The sequence below is a fragment of the Trachemys scripta genome, chromosome 11 (assembly GCF_013100865.1).
Source record: "Trachemys scripta elegans isolate TJP31775 chromosome 11, CAS_Tse_1.0, whole genome shotgun sequence".
Taxonomy (NCBI): Eukaryota; Metazoa; Chordata; order Testudines; family Emydidae; genus Trachemys; species Trachemys scripta.
In genome coordinates, this window is record NC_048308.1 from 40,042,123 (window position 1) to 40,063,324 (window position 21,202).

The 21,202-nt window shown below is 40.0% G+C and overlaps 1 protein-coding gene across 4 annotated transcripts in view; it reads right to left on the reverse strand.

The window, feature by feature from the left end:
• The window catches only part of ATF2 (activating transcription factor 2), an 84,846-nt gene extending 64,147 nt beyond the window's left edge, over window positions 1–20,699 (reverse strand). For all 4 annotated transcript variants that reach the window (XR_004647660.1, XR_004647658.1, XR_004647659.1 and 1 more), the window contains exons 1-4: window positions 20,583–20,699; window positions 14,852–14,902; window positions 5,641–5,714; window positions 4,937–5,006 (exon numbers count right to left, since the gene is read on the reverse strand). Coding sequence is in view for 1 of the 4 variants with exons in the window: in XM_034785533.1 (XP_034641424.1) it covers window positions 4,937–4,984 (48 nt within the window). In the remaining 3 variants the exon portion in view is untranslated. The remainder of the gene's footprint in view (window positions 1–4,936; window positions 5,007–5,640; window positions 5,715–14,851; window positions 14,903–20,582) is intronic.
• Window positions 20,700–21,202: the final 503 nt, after the last annotated feature.

Sequence of the window (21,202 nt, forward strand, 5' to 3'; positions counted from 1 at the left end):
AGGTCTTTGAAAAAATTTTGAAGGAGAAAGTAGTTAAGGACATTGAGGCCAATGGTAATTGGGACAAAATACAACATGGTTTTACAAAAGGTAGATCGTGCCAAACCAACCTGATCTCCTTCTTTGAGAAGGTAACAGATTTTTTAGACAAAGGAAACGTAGTAGATCTAATTTACCTCAATTACAGTAAAGCATCTGATACGGTTCCATGTGGGGAATTGTTAACTAAATTGGAAAAGATGGGGATCAATATGAAAATTGAAAGGTGGATAAGGAACTGGTTAAAGGGGAGACTACAACGGGTCATACTGGAAGGAGGTTACTAGTGGAGTTCCTCAGGGATTGGTTTTGGGACCAATCTTATTTAATCTTTTTTATTACTGACCTTGGCACAAAAAGTGGGAATGCGCTAATAAAGTTTGCGAATGACACGAAGCTGGGAGGTACTGCCAATACAGAGAGGGACCGGGATATCCTACAGGAAGATCTGGATGACCTTGTAAACTGGAGTAATAGTAATAGGATGAAATTTAATAGTGAAAAGTGCAAGGTCATGCATTTAGGGATTAATAAGAATTTTTTGTTATAAACTGGGGACACATCACTTGGAAGTAACAGAGGAGGAGAAGGACCTTGAAGTATTGGTTGATCACAGGAGCCACCAATATGATATGGCTGTGAAAAAAGCTAATGCGGTCTTGGGATGTATCAGGCGAGGTATTTCCAGTAGAGATAAGGAGGTGTTAGTACCGTTATACCAGGCATTGGTGAGACCTCATCTGGAATACTGTATGCAGTTCTGGTCTCCCATGTTTAAGAAGGATGAATTCAAACTTGAACAGGTTCAGAGAAGGGCTATAGGATGATCAGAGGAATGGAAAACCTATCTTATGAAAGGAGATTCAAAGAGCTTGGCTTGTTTAGCTTAACCAAAAGAAGGCTGAGGGGAGATATGACTGCTCTCTATAAATATATCAGAGGGATAAATACCAGGGAGGGACAGGAATTATTTAAGCTCAGTACCAATGTGGACACAAGAACAAATGGATATAAACTGGCCATCAGGAAGTTTAGACTTGAAATTAGACAAAGGTTTCTAACCATCAGAGGAGTGAAGTTCTGGAATACCCTTCCAAGGGGAGCAGTGGAGGCAAAAGCCATATCTGGCTTCAAGACTAAGCTTGATAAGTTTATGGAAGGGATGGTATGATGGGATAGCCTAATTTTGGCAATTAATTGGTCTTTGACTATTAGCAGTAAATATGCCCAATGGCCTGTGATGGGACACTAGATAGGGTGGGATCTGAGTTACTACAGAGAATTCTTTCCTGAGTGTCTGGCTGGTGAGTCTTGCCCACATGCTCAGGGTTTAGCTGATGCCATATTTGGGGTCGGGAAGGAATTTTCTTCCAGGGCAGATTGGCAGAGGCCCTGGGGGGTTTTCACCTTCCTCTGCAGCATGGGGCACGGGTCACTTGCTGGAGGATTCTCTGCACCTTGAAGTCTTTAAACCACAAGTTGAGGACTTCAATAGCTCAGACATAGTTCAGGGGCTGTTACAAGAGTGGGTGGGTGAGATTCTGTGGCCTGCGTTGTGCAGGAAATCAGACTAGAAGATCATAATGGTCCCTTCTGACCTTAAAGTCTATGAGTCTATAAGCCATAACATTCTTTCAAAAATAAAAGTATGCTGAACTCTTGAATGTAATACTTTAAAATTTCCTTTAAAAAAAAAAATCAAAGAACATTCACCTCCTTGAATCTTTCAATTATAAACATTACAATCAGAAATTAAATACACAATTCGATGTTAAAATGATGATCAAAGTCTCACTTAAACTGACAAGAAATCAAATTCAGAGTCAATGTTACCACTCAGGACTTAGACACTGCCAGACAAATGGTACTGAATAAGACTAAGAACAAATCCTAGAGTTGTATTAAAATAAATCTTGTTGCTTCTGTAAAGCAACATTGTGCAAAAAACAAAACACCCACATAAACCAAACCCCACTATCTGCAAGAACGCAATGACTTTTCCTTACAGAATAAGTATAAATTGAGCAGTCATTAGTACATGATAAGAAACACAGAAGACAAGCCTAAAGGAAAATGGCTTATTAGCTTCAATATTATTTAATACACTGGAAAATTATACTCATCTACATGTGGAATACCCCGACAGCTATGGGCAGCTACATTTTCAGACCATAGATTACATACCTATTCTTATGATGATTATGTAGGTAACAATTAAAAGGTCTTCAGTCTGCTCAGGGGGACCTAACCACAGGCTGCCCAGATGTGATGTGTAATATTAACTTTCACTCTATTATGAGAGTTGTGTCCATCTAACTATCAAGCCCTAGTTCCTTAAAGTTAGTGTGCGCTTCATTACGTGATATAGGCTACCACTCCCACTACAAACTGAACCAGGCTGAGAGATTCACATCCTGGCACTTCCCCCTGAAGTCTACATATGTCTTCCTCACTACACCCTGCAGGAAGGACCACTTGCAAGTTTGCAGTGGATATTGACAAAATTGTGAGCAGATAAAATAAAAGTGAATATCTGATCACTGTTTGCATCAAGAAAACCTCAAGTATTACCTAAAACCACAGAAGCTGGGCCATACCAGTACGGAAGGAAAGAAAAACAAGATTAATAACCTAGAACAAAATATAGTACCCCTTTTCCAATCCTGATGTGAGTTGAGAAGGCGTGAAAGCCTCACATTATGAGAGCATAAGAATGGCCATACTGGTCAGAACAATGGTACACGTAGCCCACCATCCTGTCCTCTGACAGTGGACGGTGCCAGATGCTTCAGAAGGGATGAACAGAACAGGGCAATTATCAAGAGGTTCATCTTCTGTCATCCATTCCCAGCTTCTGGCAGTCAGAACCTTAGGGACACCCACAGCATGGGTGTGCATCCCTGACCATCTTGGCTAATAGTCATTGATGAATCCATCCATCATGAACTTGTCTAATTCTCTTTTGAACCCACTTATCCTTTTGGCCTTCACATCCGCAGGCAATGACTTCCACAGGTTGATTGGGCATTGTGTGAAGATGACTTACTTCTTTATGTTTGTTTTAAACCTGCTGCCTACTAATTTCATTGAGTGATCCCCAGTTTTCGTGATATGTGAAGGGATAAATAACACTTCCTTATTCGCTTTCTCCACCATATCCCCCTTTAGTCGTCTCTTTTCTAAGCTGAACAGTCACAGTCTTTTTTAATCTTTTCTCATATGAAAGCTGTTTCATAACCTGATCATTTTTGTTGCCCTTCTCTGCACTTTTTCCAATGCTAATACAGCTTTTTTCGGATGGGGTGACCAAAACTACACACAGTATTCAAGGTGTGGGCGTACGATGGATTTATATGGGGACATTATGATATTTTCTGTCTTATTATCTATCACTTTCCTAATAGTTACTAACATTCTGTTAGCTTTTTTGACTGCCACTGCACACTGAGCAGATGTTCTCAGAGATCTATCCTCGGAAAATTACAAGATCTTTCTCGAGTGGTAATAGCTAATTTTGAACTCATCATTATATATGTGTAGGTGGGATGATGTTTTACAAGATACACTTTACTTTGCATTTATCAACATTGAATTTCATTTGCTCTTTCCTGGCCCAATAACACGGTTTTGAGAGCCCCTTTTGTAAGTCCAAAGCAGGCTGCTTTGGACTTAACTATCTTGAGTAATTTTTGTATTGTCTGCAAATTTTGCAACCTCACTGTTCACCCCTTTTTCCAGATCATTTATGAGTTATATTGAACAGCACTGGTTCCAGCACTTAGCCTTGCGGGACCTCACTATTTACCTCTCTCCACTGTGAAAACTGACCATTTATTCTTACCTTTGTTTCCTATCTTTTTACCAGTTACTCATCCTGGAGAGGACCTTCCCTCTTGTCCCATGACTGTTTACTTAGCTTAAGAGCCTTTGGTGAGGGAACTTGTCAAAGGCTTTCTGAAAGTCCAAGTACACTATATTGAGCAGATCACTCTTGTCCACATGTTTGGTGACACCCTCAAAGAATTCTAATAGGGTTAGTGAGATGTTATTTCCCTTTTACAAAAGCCGTGTTGACCCTTCAACAAAATATTGTTTTCATCTATGTGTCTGATAATTCTATTCTTTACTATAGTTTCAACCAGTTTGCCTGGTACTGAAGCTAGGTTACTGTCCGTAATTGCAAGTATTGCCTCTGGGCCTTTTTAAAAAAGTTACGCTTCAGCTCAAAATGGGAGGGAAATTTGGAAATGCACAAGACCAGAATGGGATTTCAGTTCCCTGTACAGCCCATTTGTAAGGGATTTTCTCTGAAGCTGACCAATCAATGGGAAGGCCTCCTTCCTGAAGGATGACAGAACCAGTAGGCTAGTACTGGATTATAACAATGCATTGGGGAAAATTGAGATGTTTACCGAAACTTAAAGTATGCCCCCAGGCTTCACTATACAAGGGCCCTGCTATCATTTAACCTCTACAGATATCATGAATACTGGAGCTGTATTACACTTTGTATTGCACTTGTTTTTCTGCTAATTCCTTCTAGAGAGTTAAGAATGTGATCACTATTATGCAAATTAATGCATTATTTGTTTCCATTTAGAAAATTACAAATGCAGAATTAAAACAAAGTGTTTTTTCTGACAGAGATATAACAATTGTGGGGTTTTTCTTTTGTTTTTCTTTTTTAAAGAATCTATCCTCTGGATAGCATATTTGAAATTTTTTAAAAATTACTGAAAATTCTTGCTGTCACCTGCTTTACAAAATAATTACAGCATGCAGTTACTTTCCAACATCTGTCATTAAGAAATATTTCTACTCTTCAATCTAACATAAAATACATTTACCTGTGTTTGTCTACTTGACCAACATTAATAGATTCAAAGCATCCTATTACCTGGCCACATCCAGGGGCAGTGCATAAAAAGGGTTTGTCATCACTCATATTCCACAGGTCTTTGTATTACCTAGGTTGAAATGATAAAAACAGGAAAAACAAAAACAAAAAAGACATCTCAAAATATTTAAAAGTAATTGCAACAAGTTACCAATACATCAACCTCCAAAGCCCAGGCTGGAAGAATTACTAAAGATTTTAGTATTCCACTAGCAAGAACCACCCTGCCTCTCTTCTGATTGCAGTGAGCTAAGTATTTGATAATACAGTTGCACAGATACAAAATGGGAAATGACTGCTTAGGAAGAAGTACTGTGGAAAGGGATCTTGGGGTCATAGTGGATTACAAACTAAATATGAGTCAACAGCATATAACATCCAAAGAGCCAAGCACACAGCACCAATAAGCCAGGGAAAACAACACATTCCCTGAATTTCTCATGATCAACCTTTAAAGCCAAGTCGGTGTATTAGGGATGCCTATGTACATCTCCACAGCAGAAATTATTTTTATAAATATTATTTTTTAAAAAGGCTACATTTCAATACCACTTCAGAAATACTACAATAAAAATAAATAATAATAATGATATATAAAGTCTTTAGGTAAATATTATGTACAAGAAGTCAGCAGAAGATCAAAATGTTACTTTACTTAGCAATGCTCTAAACAGACAGAGAGAGAGACACACACACGTCTATACCTGGCAGATTCACATGTAAGCCAAATTTCATAAGGTGAGCAGTTTAATCACATTCTCCTTTTCATGGCAATGAACTGTAATTAAAGAAAACAATTATTGTGCATGCTAAACAAACAAAATGCAGTTATTCCCTTGTAATGTGTCTGGATAAATTATATAATATCATTCATTACCCTGGATCAGGTTCAGATTGCACTGAATTCTTGCTATTTATGAATAAATAGTATTTGAGTTTCTCTCTCCATAAATACAGTCTTCCTTCTCATAACTACTATTTTTCAATTTAATACACAGTTTTATGCAAGCATGAGTCACAGAGTTATACTGACCTAACTCCTGGTGTAGACAGCACTATGTTGATGGGAGGGCTTCTCCCTTCGACCTAGCTTCCCCCTTTTGGGGAAATGGAGAACCTATGTCAACAGGAGACGCTCTCCTGTCAGCGTAGGTAGCTTCTTCACTAAGTGCTATAGCTGCTACAGTTCTGTAAGTTTAGACAAGCCCCCAGTTTCCTTAAGAACCTTTGGTGAGGGACCTTGTCAAAGGCTTTCTGATATTCCAAGCATACCATATCCATAGGATCACCCTTATCCACATGCTTGTTGACTCCTGAAAATAATTCTGATAGATTGGCAAGGCATGACTTCCTTTTGCAAAAGCCATTGCAACTCTTCTCCAACAAATCATGTTTATCTGTATCTGACAATTCCATTATTTACTATAGTTTCTACCAATTTGCCCAGTACCAAAGTTAGGCTTACCAGCCTGTAATTGCCAGGATCTCCTCTAAAGCCCGTTTTAAAAACTGTTAACATTAGTTACCTTCCTCTGGTACAGAGGCTGATTTCAGTGATAGGCTACATACCACAGTTAATAGTTCTGCAATTTCCTATTTAAGTTCCTTCAGAATTCTTGAGTGAATACCATCTGGTCCTGGTGACCTATTATTGTTTAATTTATCAATTTATTCTAAAATCTCTTCTACTGACATCAATTTGGGACAGTGCTTCAGAGCTGTCATCCAAAAAGAACAACACTGATGTGGGTATCTTGTACATCCTCTGTACCGAAGACCAATGCAAATAATTCATTTAGCTTCTTTGCCATTGCCTTGTCTTACTTGAGTGCTCTTCTAACACACGAGTTTCACTACTGTCTATATTTACATGAAGGCAGTGTATAAAAAAGAGAAACCACAATTCTTTAATTAATCTAAAATCTCAGAGAGGTGGGAAAAAAATCCAGAACAAAAATACAGGAACACTACTGAGAAGAAAAACAAAAACAAAATTCAGACTGTTTCTAATGAAATTTCTCTTATCTGGATCCCTGCAAGTATCATGATACCATAGAAGAATAAGATCTACTTATAAAGATAAGTCTGATTTGGTTCATCTGAGATACAGAGACAGATTTAAAAAAAAAATAAAACATGTAATGAGGAAGACAGAAGCAAAGAGAGGGATGGTGAAAGAAAATGCAATTGTATTTCTTCAGACCAGCGGATTCAAAAAAAACCAAAACAAAACCAAAAACATCCATAGACCTCCTTCTCTACGTAACCAAGAACAGGATAGGTAGTGGATAGTATTTGTGGATTCAAGAGATCATTACAAGGCCACTCCATTTTAACATTCGGAGATAGATGATAATGAAATGAAGCAACCAAACTGCTTGATGACCTGAGAAATGACACATACTCCCAGCCCGTAAGTTTATTTAACCCCCATAAGAAATAGATTCAGAAGTTTAAGAAAATATCATTGAAAAAAAGTATCTTTAGGCAGCTCCAATGAATGGTGGTTTCAACTACTGCTTTGCTAGATGAAGCAAGCAATGGCAGCTTTATTAACAGAATGTGCTATGCACAGATCAAATCTGCTTCTCCTTCAACAGTTTGGACGCTGAAGGTCATGAGACCTTTGGAAATGCCTAAATTTTCACTGGATGTATATTCTCTCTAGTACATCACTAACCTTTAGACATGAGACAGCTCAACTGTTTTCAGATAGATCCATTAAACTGGCCTTCATCACTGATGTATGTCACGGATATCCACTGCTGACAGACTTGTTCCAAAAGGGTAGAGATCCCACTCCCCTTTACTAAATTTGTCTCACAACCACTGGATAGATCTTTTGGCTACTACACACATAATAAAGGAGAGCTAGTGATACTAGCCATAAGCACTTAACTGCAGAAGCAGCAAAGATATAGTGCAAGAGGTTCCAAGGTATTGATTCTGTTACATACATGTTCAACAGTAAAGGACTTTGACTACCTCAGATCAGGAGCAAAGAAGAGATTATTCCAAGAAGAAACACTTAAGAATCTCTGACTTTGGCTGCTGAGGGACAGGTTGACATATCAGAGTGTGAATACCAAGACAAACCATGGACTGAAATTGTTCTGCTATTCCCTTCAAAGAGTTCATGACCTGTCCCAGGTTTCCGAAGGCATTCAGTATTTGTTGAACTGTTAAGCAGGCTGTTGATATGTACTATCATCATCATTTTTGTAAAGATTTACAGGAACACAGGCAAGTGCCATGGCACAAAAAAGAATTTGTCTAAACTCCAGGCTACACTATAGATAGCATTGTTAAGAGGATACTGGAATATGTAGTCCTCTTGAATTTTTCAATGGATGCTTGAAAGTCTTCCCAGAGAGAACGTCATCCCAGTTCTGCTGTACTCCATTCCGAATTTTTTTTTCTTGGTTCAGTTTCAAATCTAACATGGGCTAGTCTCAGTTAGGCCTTGACATTAATTAACTAAACGTTGCTGGATCTCTCTCCAAGGGGCACTGGTGGACAACTCCTATATTGGAGATGGTTGAAGCAGCTTTGTAGCCTTTAGGATTTCCAAAAGTCTGAAGACAATCATGATAAAGAATTAGAAAGGGCACAACTGCCTCTATCTGTCCACCATGACAGTATACCTTGTTGCTGATCTTCAAAGGGGCAAGCTAACTCCATACCAGACGAAATAGTACAGTATCAGAGTGCCTCTAGCAGATCTAGCTTGTTCCAAATACAGTTGAACCTGAGAGTTACGGACACCTCAGGAATGGAGATTGTCCGTAACTCTGAAATTTTCGTAACTCTTAACAAAGCGCAGTTTGGGCTCCAGAACCAGCAGCTGAGTTTGCAAGCTTGTCCCCATCCCTACAGGGGTTTGTGTGGGTGTGTACAGCATGTCCCCCTCCCAGCCGTGGAGGGAGGGTAAAAACAGTACATCCCCATACTGGTGGGGGAGGGGTGGAGGAGTGAAAGAGGTGCAGACCCCAGCCTATTCTCCCTTTTAGTACAGGATTAGGACAATATAAAATAGCATATAGAGTGATTATCTGATTTAAATCTATTGGGTTGAGAGGGAAATGATCCTTTATTTTTTATATTTAATTTCTGATCAAAAGTCAATCCCTTTGAAACAAGTTGAACTGAAATCAAAAACCGATTTAGAAAAGTTTTTATGAGTGAACTAGAACTGACCCCAGACTGAAAACCTCTGACTCATATTGATCCCAAATGGGAATCAAACCCAAAAAAACAAAAACCAGTAACCAGTTCAAAGTAACAGGTTCAATCATCAGGCGGTAGGGAGTGTCTTCTCAGGATGCGCCAACCTTACAGAGAGAGAGAAGCACAGATTACACTTCCCAAGAAGCAACCGGAAATGAGAGGAGGAGGAGGGGGGATAAAAGTATTCTGGGATTGGTAGTTCTCAATTAATTATGCCCGGGTAGAGGACTCCCCATGGAAGAGAACACTTCCCTCCCCTCACCATCTCCTCCTGCTTGCTGGTGAGTGCTAGAGGCCAATAACTCAGGCTTCAGACATGGTGGGTAAGGCAGAAGGAGTGTGGAACACAGGACCTTTGTTTTGACTTGAGAATGTAAGGCTTCACTGTTCTTCCAGGCTGTTCATGGCTTTGTTTCCCTGGCACTGAAGTTCCTTCCTGCTGCCACTCCAATAGTCACCCTGCACAGGTTCAGTTATTGTGTTATGCTATGGGAGGCTACTTGAAGGAGGGACGGAGGGACTCTGAGGGGCCTGAAAGGAGGAAGGAAGTGAAGGGAGTTCTAGCTGAAAGGGGAGAGGTGCTGTATCAGTTCTTTTCTGACTAATAAAAACCCCATTATCACCTCACCTCCCTGACTGGGCCTAGAACGTCTCCCCTCTGTCCACTACGTCAAGGAGGTTTGTTTGTTTTTCATAACAGAATTATTTCATATTGCTTGATTGTAATGTTTGCAGTTCCCTGGTGGTGAATTTTTTACTGTTTAATAGGCCTGCTGCTTTCCTTTGCTACCTTTTTTTTGCATTACTGATTTCAAAAATTACTTCATAACTTCATCTTTCTTTTTTAATCTTACAAGAATTTTGGAATGTTTTGAGTTGCATTAAGTCTTTGAGGTAATTGGCTTAAACACATAGAGCCAACTAAATACAGTACATTGCTCTGGCCATACTGCTGGCCCAATTGCTAATCACTCCCAGCCCCAACTGAGGCTGCCCCTACCTAGTCCCTCAGGTATGTCCTTGATAACATGGGATATTGGTATTATGCAACTTGTGATTTATCCTAATCCAACAACCCAGATCACAGTTTGAAAATGTGATACATTTCTGCATACAAAATATTTTGAATGAAATTCCACTGAGAAGTTCCTGAAGAATACAAGAATAAATATTCCTTTTCTAAGAGTTACAATGCAAGCCTAAGAGTGTGTGACAATCTGCAGGAAATGTATCTGAACCAGTTCAAACAGTTCAAAGTTTTCTAAGTTAGTGTCTGAACCAGAGAGTTAGGAAACATTGCTAAACCCCAACGGAACCAAAATTTAAATGGTTCGACTCTCTGCTTTGAAAGGAAAAGAAATAAGTTTTATTGAAGTGAACTATTCACTGGACAAAAGTCAAAGCTAATCTGGCCTCTGTTAACATTATTTTATTGCAGGACACAGCATAAGGTAGTTTTATGAGTGATAGACATCTGAAAAATTGTATTTTGACAAGCTTTGCAATCTTTAGGCTTAAAGATAAAGAAGCTTCTGAAAAAAATCACCATTTGCACATGTGCCATAGAAGCTTGCTAGAGCTTGGCAGCTAAATTCTCCAAATAGTCCATCTGTACTAAGCAAACTCCACCCCTACACAGCTCCTGTTTTTAACTGCACTGAACATGCTCTAGCCCAGGGGGCTGAGTAGGCCATTCTCTGCAATTGCTTTTCCCAACTGCCAGGGGCCGGAACACAATCTCAATGGTTCCCTGCTGTTGCCCAGCACAGGCACCATGGAGAAGGAGAAAGCAACAAGACTCAAATGCAAGAGTCAGAAATAAGAGTGTCATGTAAAGAAAATCATAAGAACATATACCCATCCTGACCCTGGAATAAAATGCAGGATTATTGAATCTCAACATTCCTCTGTTAGCCAGGAAAAATCTTTGAAACCCACTCAAAGTGTGTCTCAATCCCACCAAGTGGCTGCTCCACAAAGAGAATCACAGCATACTACTATGATTGCTACCAGTTACTTTGTTAGCTCTAGTGGTAGTGGTCTCTGATGTGGAGGTAAAGTTTCCAATCCTTCAGACCACCCATCTAGCTCAACAATTAAATCTCTGTGTTTTCAATTTTCCTTTAAATAAAATAAAATAAAATATTTGCAAATCAAGCCCCTAATGTTAAGTTAGACACCAAACAATGAGGAACAAACAAGTAATGACCACCTGTGAAAAATCTGGCTTATGAGAGTTGCTGCACATGACACAGGAATCCTGTGGCAGTAGCAGAGATAGAATCCAATCCCAGAGTAGCATTCAGCTGCCTTAATCACAAATTCATTCTCTCTCTTCCTGCAGTTCCCTGCTTCATTCACTACACTCTTTCCAACTTATGCAACAAATGAGGAAGGGATCCTACAAACAATAGCCTCATTCACGCCACAACCTTGGCTCATCTCCAGAGGACCAGTCATCCTGTACTTTGAATAAGGCTGAGGGTCTGTGGGGAAAAAAAAAATGTGATCATACAGTTGAAGACTATTATAATCTGCTTAGCATATGATCAATATGCTTCAGGATTCATCAAATTTGGTCCACTGGTGGTATTATAATGAATATGCACAAGGGGGCTGAATTAAGGTTGCACAACTAATCTTAGTTCTGGCATTTCCTAAACTTCCGAGTGTTTGATAGTACAACCTTAAAGTTCTCTGAATGTAATTTTTAAAAATGTGATTGAACATTCATATAATAGTAGTGCCCAAAGGCCTCTACTAGGATTTTGTCCCCTAATGCTAGCAGGGCAAAAACACATAGTAATACTCCCTGCTCCAAGGAGTTCATAATCTAAGATTACAAGTGGGATATGATGGGTAAAGGGAGAGGGATACAGAAATCAAATATATACAATTTTGATGTACATACATATATTTGCAGATTTTTTATTGTATAGTAAGTGCCAATGATTCTCATCTGCCATTCAACTGAGTCATAATTAATAACTGATTTAAGTGTCAGGGCAGAGTTGGGACTTGATGAGAAATCTGTGGCCTTATGGGATCAGCTCAAAGAATAAATTCCACATGTAAGAGGCAGCATGGAAGGAGGTGCAGAGGCATATATCCATATATAAGAAGGTGACAAATGGCTAACCAAGACTAGCATAGTTCTAAACAGAACAGAGAAGCTGCGTTTAATGTTATGAGAGAGAAGCAAAAGCACATAGCTAGGGTAGAATTCTGAAGGTTCTGGAAGGTGAGGACAAGAAGCTTGACTTTGATGCAGTGAAACAGGAGGAGGATAATGGACCCAGGAAGATGATCTTAGAAGCTGCATTTTGTATCCTTTGGAATCATATGCCTCATTCAGCCATGTTACCCTAAGGCATTTGGCTTATGTAGTTCTACCTGTCTGTCTACTGGTATGTTGTATTGCCTCATCCCTGGCCTTCATGTGTATGCTTTGATGTTAGTCCTACATGGGGAGAGATGTATGGAAGCAACATAGTAGGCCTTCAGATACCAAAATAATCTGTTTAAGATACAGCAAATGGAAACGGGAAAAAGGAAGTTGTTTCCTTGATAGGTACTTGTGAGACAGCCCTGCGGTCCTTGTATTATTTATACACATGATACAAGTAAACTAAAGAACCCAGTCAATGTTAGGCAGCCAGAGCAGGTGACCTTGATCAAGACCACTTGCATAATGATTTCCCAAAAATTAGACTGGCTCTTTGTTAGATATTGATTGGGCTTGTAAGAAAAATATTTCCACACTTGTCTTCCTGTTTCTCTGACCATAGCCACATATTTAAATAAGTGTACAGTAAACTAAGAAAATAAGAGTTTAAAAGTAGTATTTACCCATCTGTCAATTACTGTACCCATACAGAATGCCTCCCTACAGAATTCAACATAATTTAGCATGAGACTCAAGCCCTATCCACAATGGCAGTTCAGAATAACATGGCTTGTCTGATTGGTATGGAAAGGCATAATAGTGTAAGCATTTAAAAACCATTTCTCTAGATTTTTTCACTTTTGAATCTAGAATTTTTTTTTTTTTTTAAAGCTTATACAGAATCCACACTGGCCAAGCAAACTGTTTTAAACTTGTTTCTCTGACAGGTTTTCATTACCAATATAGGTGACACTTTAAACACAGTCTGAAGGGCAACAGTGCATCTCACCTACGAGAAATGCTGAAATGATTAATGATTTACAACATACAGAACTTATAGCAATGATTGTTGATCTAGTGCGTGTCTTCTTGGGCCTTTTAACTACAGGGCAAATTTCACTGTATCAAATGAACAAGCTCCATACACCTGTCCTGCAAGCAAAAGGCTAATACTTTATAAACATTAATTCATCAAGATTAAGTTATTTTGACATAACTAGGGTTCCTAGGCACTACAGTAATACAAATAATAAATAATATAATGACATTCTATGTGAATGCAAAGCATAATCATCAAGCCCAAAGCATCTCACTTAAAACTTCTTAAAAAGAAAAGAGTGCAAATGGAAGTGGAGTGGACATTAGCTAGAGTACTTGCTATACTGTATTTGAAGTTTTAACATTTTAAATTTTTAATTATTTTGTTTTTTGCAGATTACATCAAAATCCATTCATCTCTCTTGTTCTCTTCTTTTCCACCACTAAGGGTGGATGAGTGGTGGCCCATAACTGAGAATCATGATACACTGAAAATGTAAAAGCAAACACTATTTTTAAATGCAGAAACTGAACATTTCTTTGAGCTATTAGGCTACCTAAACAGTAGTGAAACATACTATATGCGCTGTGACTGCTTGTAGCCCACTTGGTCTGCACTGCTGTTATTAATTCATGACTTTGTTTAAATACACAGAAAAATTACCCTAGATTCTTTTAATAAAAAATGTTTAATGCAGACCTCTTGGATTTGAAGGGGCATTAAACTGTATCCTTAAATGTTTATTGTACTACAATTAAAATAAATACTGGACAGGTAAGCCAGAGCAGGCAAGGAAGAATGGTCACTTAAAAATAAAAAAAGGCATGTTTGTTTTATTTAATTCCTGATTTTTCTTTTCATACAATGTCTTTTTCAGATAAGAATACAAATGTAACAAAAGGTCCGTTTAGGTGATTGACAATAAAATAAGCAGTGGTGCAGACTATAAGAATAAAAAACTGAACACAGGAAAGTATGTTTATTTAAAATATTTACTTTAAGTGTAGGTATTAATTTTCGAACCTTACCATGGGGAATGTTAGCTTGAATGGGGTAAAGGGGCAAAAGAGGAAGAGGAGAGGGGTTCCATTTTTTTTGTTTACTGGATTAAAATTATCTAATGTTAAAAGCAGTATCTTCTTCTAGAGCCAAAAAGAAACAATGCAACTCAAAATAGGTAACAGGGTTCTAAATGCTAGCTCGGTTGCTACACTTTTATACTTTCTGGGTGAGACTTTAAAAAGCATTCCAATTTAGCCTAATTTCAGTTCCCACTGAAGTTAATGGGAATTATACCATTATTTCTAGGGGAGGAGAATTCGGATGATTTTAAGCATCTTTGAAAGTCACACCTTTCACTTAAGTATAGAAGTTGGTAGATGGAAAGTCTCCCAAATTAAACTACTTAATAAATAATGAAAAATAAAACAAATTAAAATTTTTAGTTTAAAAAAAAAAAAAAAAAAGTCACAGCTGCACTGACCTGGAGGGGCTGGAACAGCTTCTCTCAGATTCCTAGAACACAAGCGGAAAGCTGAAACAAAATGAAATATATTTACTGCTTCACATTTACAGGAAAATCCACCCTCCACAAAGAAGTGGGTAAATGCCTCATTTTAATAGACCTATTGTATACCACCACCATAGGATCTGAAACAAAAGTGAAAAGGAAGGGTTCAGGTGTTTAAAACACAAATGAGATTTTCCCTACTATAAGTCAACCTTCTGAGACAACGTATTTGAAAGTCTGGACCAATGGGTTTTCATCTGATGTTCAAACTTACTAGGCAGAGAAATTATTACTGGCTTCCAAGAATTGTTCTACCACCCAGCTATACTCTTTCCAAGCCAGCTCCCGTGCATTCCTTAGCACAGGATGTGCTCCAGTGTACTGCCATGAGGCTTTCGTATAGGGTGGAGGGATGCTTAAATGACAATTTCTGTGGCGTGTCAGAGTCCCTGCACAAGTGGATCTTCTGAGCAATGTTCTGTCCCTGCAAAGGAGAGTGGGGGCTTGGTCACTGAAGCCTGTAGGACTGCAAATGAGCAGGGTGGGCTCCATTTTGAAGAACCACTTGTCATAAAAAGACAGTGCTAAAGGAAGTGAGGCCCTCAGAATGTAGTTCAGGAGAATTTGCAGTACACACTGTCTCATTTGAGATGGGAGTGGAACCTAAGGAGCCTAAGCTCCTAACACTGACTAACGAGACAGGAGCTGTGCAGAGGGTGGAGGACTCACTACCTAAAGGCAAGGAGAGCCAGAGCCTCCTATTTTGCTGCTGCCACTATTTGCCTTGCTGTAAGAGGCCATTCTGTTTGCCCTGGGAAGAAAATTTAAAGTTGGGCTTGCTCCAGTGGATCTTGAGGAAGAGCAAGAGGGGATGTAACAAGTGCAGCATCATGAAGAGATCTAAGCACAAACAGCCACAGCATTTTCTGCCCGTCTGAATGGCTAACTGCCCCGTGAGGTTCCAAGAAGAAAGCAGCGGAGAGACCATGCAGAAGGAGCAGCTGGACAGAAAGAAAAAAAAAAAGTTTGAAGCTGGTGATTGGTCACATTTGCCTACCAAATCGAAAAAGCAGAAGGAAACCCATTTGTCCAGATTGTCAAATGACCTGATGCAGAAAGATCCAGTACACAGACCAACAGAATCAGCAGACCTAATTATGGAATGGGGTGTGTGCAGAGGAACAAGGAGAGTATGACTTTGGTGAGACAAAGACAGAGCTGGAATAAAGGCGAAATTTCTGTGTGAAAGGCAAGTGGAAGGGTAAACACTGCAGGCAATATGCAAGGGATAATTTTTTATTTGTTGGGGTTTTTTGATAGGATTATCAAAAAGTCAAATTACTAATACTGATACAAATATAGGGAAGGATCAAATAAGCAAGCAAATGCGAGTTTGGGTGACAGGATATAAAAATAAGTTTAAATACATTCATATTCTCTACTAAAGTGCATTTTATGTCCTTAAAAACATTACCGTTCAACATTTCTGTTTCTACTGTTACTGAAGCTGCTACAACATCTTATGATACACTACATAATTAGCTGAATCTGGAAACAAAGGTTACTTACAGTTTGGCAAAAATAAAATTTTAGTTCTCTCAGACATTCCCAGAATAATATTCTTTTCTAAGTTAATTATGATTTATCTTCTGAATTCACCTGTCTGGGTTCTTAAATCTCAAAATTTCTCACGGAAATTCAATTAATCAAAAATGAAAACTCTTCTCTTCTGTCACTACAATAATGCTAGGTCATTTTTACTGTTTCAACTTTATTAATAAAGCCAAAAAATTGGTTCACTTCTACATTGTTTCACACTATCATATAGCTATTAATTTGATACAAATAATCATTTTTGAGTTTTTGTCATGAAGAACTGTTTCACTGGTAAGATTTCTGTTATACAAAACAGTAGACTTTAGAAGTGTCTTTACCCAAATAATAGAATTGACCACTTTGAGCACTCTTTTGTGAATCTTGTCTGCATTTACCTACAGATAGAGGTGTTCTACACTTCTTGGACTCAGTCAAAGCCAAAACTTCCTAACTGTAAGAACAATGGGACAATGGAACAGACTGCATAGGGAGGTCATGGAAGCTCCTTCACTGGAGGTTTTCAAAAGGAGGCTGGATAGCCATCTGTCTTGGGTGGTTTAGACATGCCAAATCTTGCATCTTGGCAGGGGGTTAAACTAGATGACCCTTCCAGTCCCTTCGACCCTATGGTTCTTTGATTCTACATCTAAAATTTATGTTGACCAAGCTACATTGCAGAAAGATGTGATTAAGCCTTGGCATAAACACCACTATTCTTCCATCCACCTAGCTACTGTCTGTTGATGGGGTGGATTTACTACAGCAATGGAAAAACCCCTTCTGTCGCTGTAGCAAGTGTCTATGGGCTGGTCTGCAATGGAAAGCTACATCAGCTTAGCTACGTCTCTCAGAGGTGTGAAAAATCCACATCCCTGAGCGTTGCATGTAAGCAGTGCTAGGTCGATGGAAGAATTCTTCAGTCAACTTAGTTACCACCCTTAGTTACCCTCCCAGTGATGCGAGAATCCCTCCAGATGCTGCAATAAGTGCTACAGCAATGCAGCTGTGCCACTGTAGAATTTAAATGTAGACTTAACCTACACTATAGTGGCATAGCTGCAGCTGTGCCCTAAGTCACTGAGTATGAATCTTGTCCCTACTCAAGTCAATGGCAAAACTCATTGACACTGATAGGGCCAGCATTTCATAGGTATTTCTTGTAACACCAGTAAAGCTATTTCACATAGAAGTGTGATTGGTAGGTTATCAGTGTCCCATTAACACCAGGAGAATCTACATTTGGTGTTATAAAAAGTTGTTTTTATTTATTATATGTACTGCAGTAACATCCTACAACTCCAAGAAGGAGCAGGGACCCTTTGTACTAGGTGGACATATGTGTAGGAAAGCAGTACCTGCTCATAACAGCATACAGTCTAATTTAAGACAAGATGTAACAAGTGAGAGTAACAAGCAACTAGGGATGGTTGAAGAGCGGACGGGGCAAACAGTAATAAGATCATGGAGTTAAATAAGCTAGCGAATGCATGCCACTTGATGACTTCAGTAAGTATTACTATATAATACTGAACCATACTATGCTTGTTACTGTGAACGTCTTCACTGGGTTCTTTTTAAGTGGGAATTTGATAAACATTTTTTAAAACTGGAGGCACGCCAGGTTGAGATCAGATAAAATTTCAGAAAAGCAACGTGTGTCAGCTAAGAGTTAAAGATTGGCACATAGCTTTTATTTTTGGTCTTAAATATCTACAGACAAGAAGCTTAAACAAAGAAAAAAATACCAAAGAAACTAGAATGGATAAAAATGGAAGAAGACCATGATGTAATAGGCACATTGGAAACACGGCTGAATGTCAAAAGTTAAGGGAATACAGTATTATCTGGGTATATCCTATACAAAACCAAACAGATTAGGTTATACAGGTGTGGGAGCAGCAGTGAACCCAAAAGATTTAATGCAATCAAATAAGACAAAATTTCTGAGTAGAAAGAAGGATATATGGCAGAATCTGTATGGCTACAAAAATTCCTAGTAAGAAGAATACAGATATACCAACAAAATTAGGCTTACTAACCTCCAAATCAGGATTATGATATTGAATGTGCAACTTTAACTACCCAAATATAAAATGATAATAAACAAGTAAGTTGCCCACCCATCCCTCCAAAAAATGCATTTATATTATTATTCATTTAAATTTCTGTCAATAACCTTTAATGTAACAAGGAACCCCAGTAAAGTTTAGTGTATTTTTTTTTTTTAAACTTCACACATTGCAATGAGGCCCTTTGAATCTGTAATATGCTATATAAATGCTAAATGTTATTTTCACAATGGTGTTTTAATAGATGTTATAACTACCAGATCAGAGCAGTGTTCTACCTAATCCAACATCCTCACTCTAGCCCAGTTCTGCAAACATTTGTTTTAAACCAATGGGGCTATTACTAGTTGTAAAGTTAAACATATGCAAAAGTGTTGGCCATATTGGGGCCTCTGATAATAGCCACTACCAATACTTCAGAGAAAGGTTCAAGAAATCTTGCATTTAACAATTATGGAATAACCTGCCCATAGGAGATTTTTTTCCTCAGCCCATCTGCTAGTGGCTGTCTTATACTCTAAGGCAGTAGTTTTCACCATTTTTTTTCATTTGCAGACCCCTAAAAACTTTCAAATGGAGGTGCAGATCCCTTCGGAAATTTTAGACATAGTCTGCGCCCCCCCCCCCCCCCCCCAGGGGACCACAGGCTTGAAAACCACTGCTCTAAAGCATGATAATTTATATCTAATGTAAGTGAGGATATTCTCAGTAGCCACATAAGAGGCTATTTTTGTTTGTTTTAGCCCTATTAAACTCCTGCACTCAAAGACAGCTTGGGGTAATAGAGGGAATGAAATCCAAATTCACTGACTTGGATATAAGGGAGATTTTAACAAAGATTTTGCTAAAGGGGGTGGAGGGTGGAAGGTAGAAAACAAAATGCCCAGATTTCTTTTATTTGGAGAAGCGGACAGCCTAGAATTTACTAGTTAAGGGGGGGGACCCCAAAACCCATTAATTGTGGGGTCAAAGAAAAAGATCAAAATGTATTTATTTTTGGAAAGAACAAACAATTTAGTTGGGGGATGAATGGAGGGGGGAGAAGAAAAGGCAACTAGAATACATGTGAGATAGGAGTATCCCAACTGATTTTATTTGCAAGACCAGAATTATTTTATAAGTGGGGGAAAATCAAGAGGTTGCAATGTAAATTAAATAGGTGGCGGGAGGTGGCAGCACATGAAGTCCCTACCTCCAATTAGCAAACTTAATCCTGAGGCAAGAGAGGATCGCATCAGGGAAGATTTTCAAGCCCTAGAATATAACCATCATGCTTTGAATGTCTGGACACCAGTGCTGCCTCACATAAAACGTCTTCTTGGTGGGCCACAAGTAGGTCAGAGGTTTAGCTATTGAGAGGACCCTAGAGGAAAAACACACAATTGGCAACAGAGTGTCCAGCTCCCACTCACCACAGACACAATGGTGATGGGCCCATGCAGACCACCACAACCCAGGCCAGGCCGGAAACAGACACAGGCCACGCAGCCCCCTCTAGGCAGGACAGCTCTGCCCTCTCCTCTTGGCAGCTGCTGAGGGGCACCTGGGGTCTTCTGTCTCCCTCCGCCCTACCAAGGGCAGACACAGGCGAAGAGAGGCTGTGGCAGCAGCAGGGGGAGGGGCAGGCCTCGCTGCCCCCCTCAGCCTCCCCGCCCCGAGGGACGGGGTGAGAACCTGCTGTACCTGTCAGGGCAACCCGCTTCCGGGAAAGGAGCCTCGCCCTGCTCTGGAGCCTCTCCCTGGGGCAGGCGCGGGCACTACCCTACCTCGGGGGCGGGTAACGGTCTCCTCCGCGCTGGCTCCGGCCCGAACCCCGCGGCTCTACGGGCAGCGGGGGCCACAGGCCGGGGTGGGGGCGGGGGTCTCTGTGGAGAGCGGCGACGCCATGTTAATGCCTCCCGGGCACCCCTACCTAGCCCAGGCCGCGCCGCCCCCTTCACCCGCCCGCTACGGCTGCGGCGCCGCCGCGCGCCAACCCCACTACAACGCCACGGAGGCGCTGCCGGGCTCCCCTCGCCGCGCTCTGTTTACAAACTCACCCCGGGCAGACGGGTCGAACCGCACATTAAAGGCCAGGTCCCCAACAGGCTTCCGTCCCTTCTCGCGATAACTTACTGACATTCCCCCCAAGGCCGAGGCAAAGGGGTCACGTGATCCACGGGGGTGCTGCTGGAGGCACAGAGCAGGGCGCTGATTGGCTTGGAAGATAGGGCCCGGCGTGTTTGTGTGGCCGGAAGTGGTAAGTAACAAGTTACCGGCAATGGAAGGGGAAGGACGCTGGTAGGTGGTGTAAGCTAAGCAGAGCCCGCGAAGTCAAGCGGGTGGAAAGGGGACCTTCCGCGCTGTCACTAGTTTAGTTAACGATTGTCGAATGGTTAGTACTGAAAATAATGGGGGGAATGGTTGAAGAAAGTGCACCTTAGATTAAATTTAAAACTGACATCCTGACCCTTTTGTGGTAATTTAATTTACATTGTCTCTGGGGCAGGGACCATCATTTTGTTCTGTGTGCAATGCCCAGCAGCACAATGGGGTCCAGGTCCATGACGGGCTCTCTGGTAATACAAATTAATGATAATTAAAGATCCAATTATACACCTGCAAAAGTAGCTTGAGTGTCACAACCAAACTGCATCCTCAGTAATTGTACTTTGTCTTG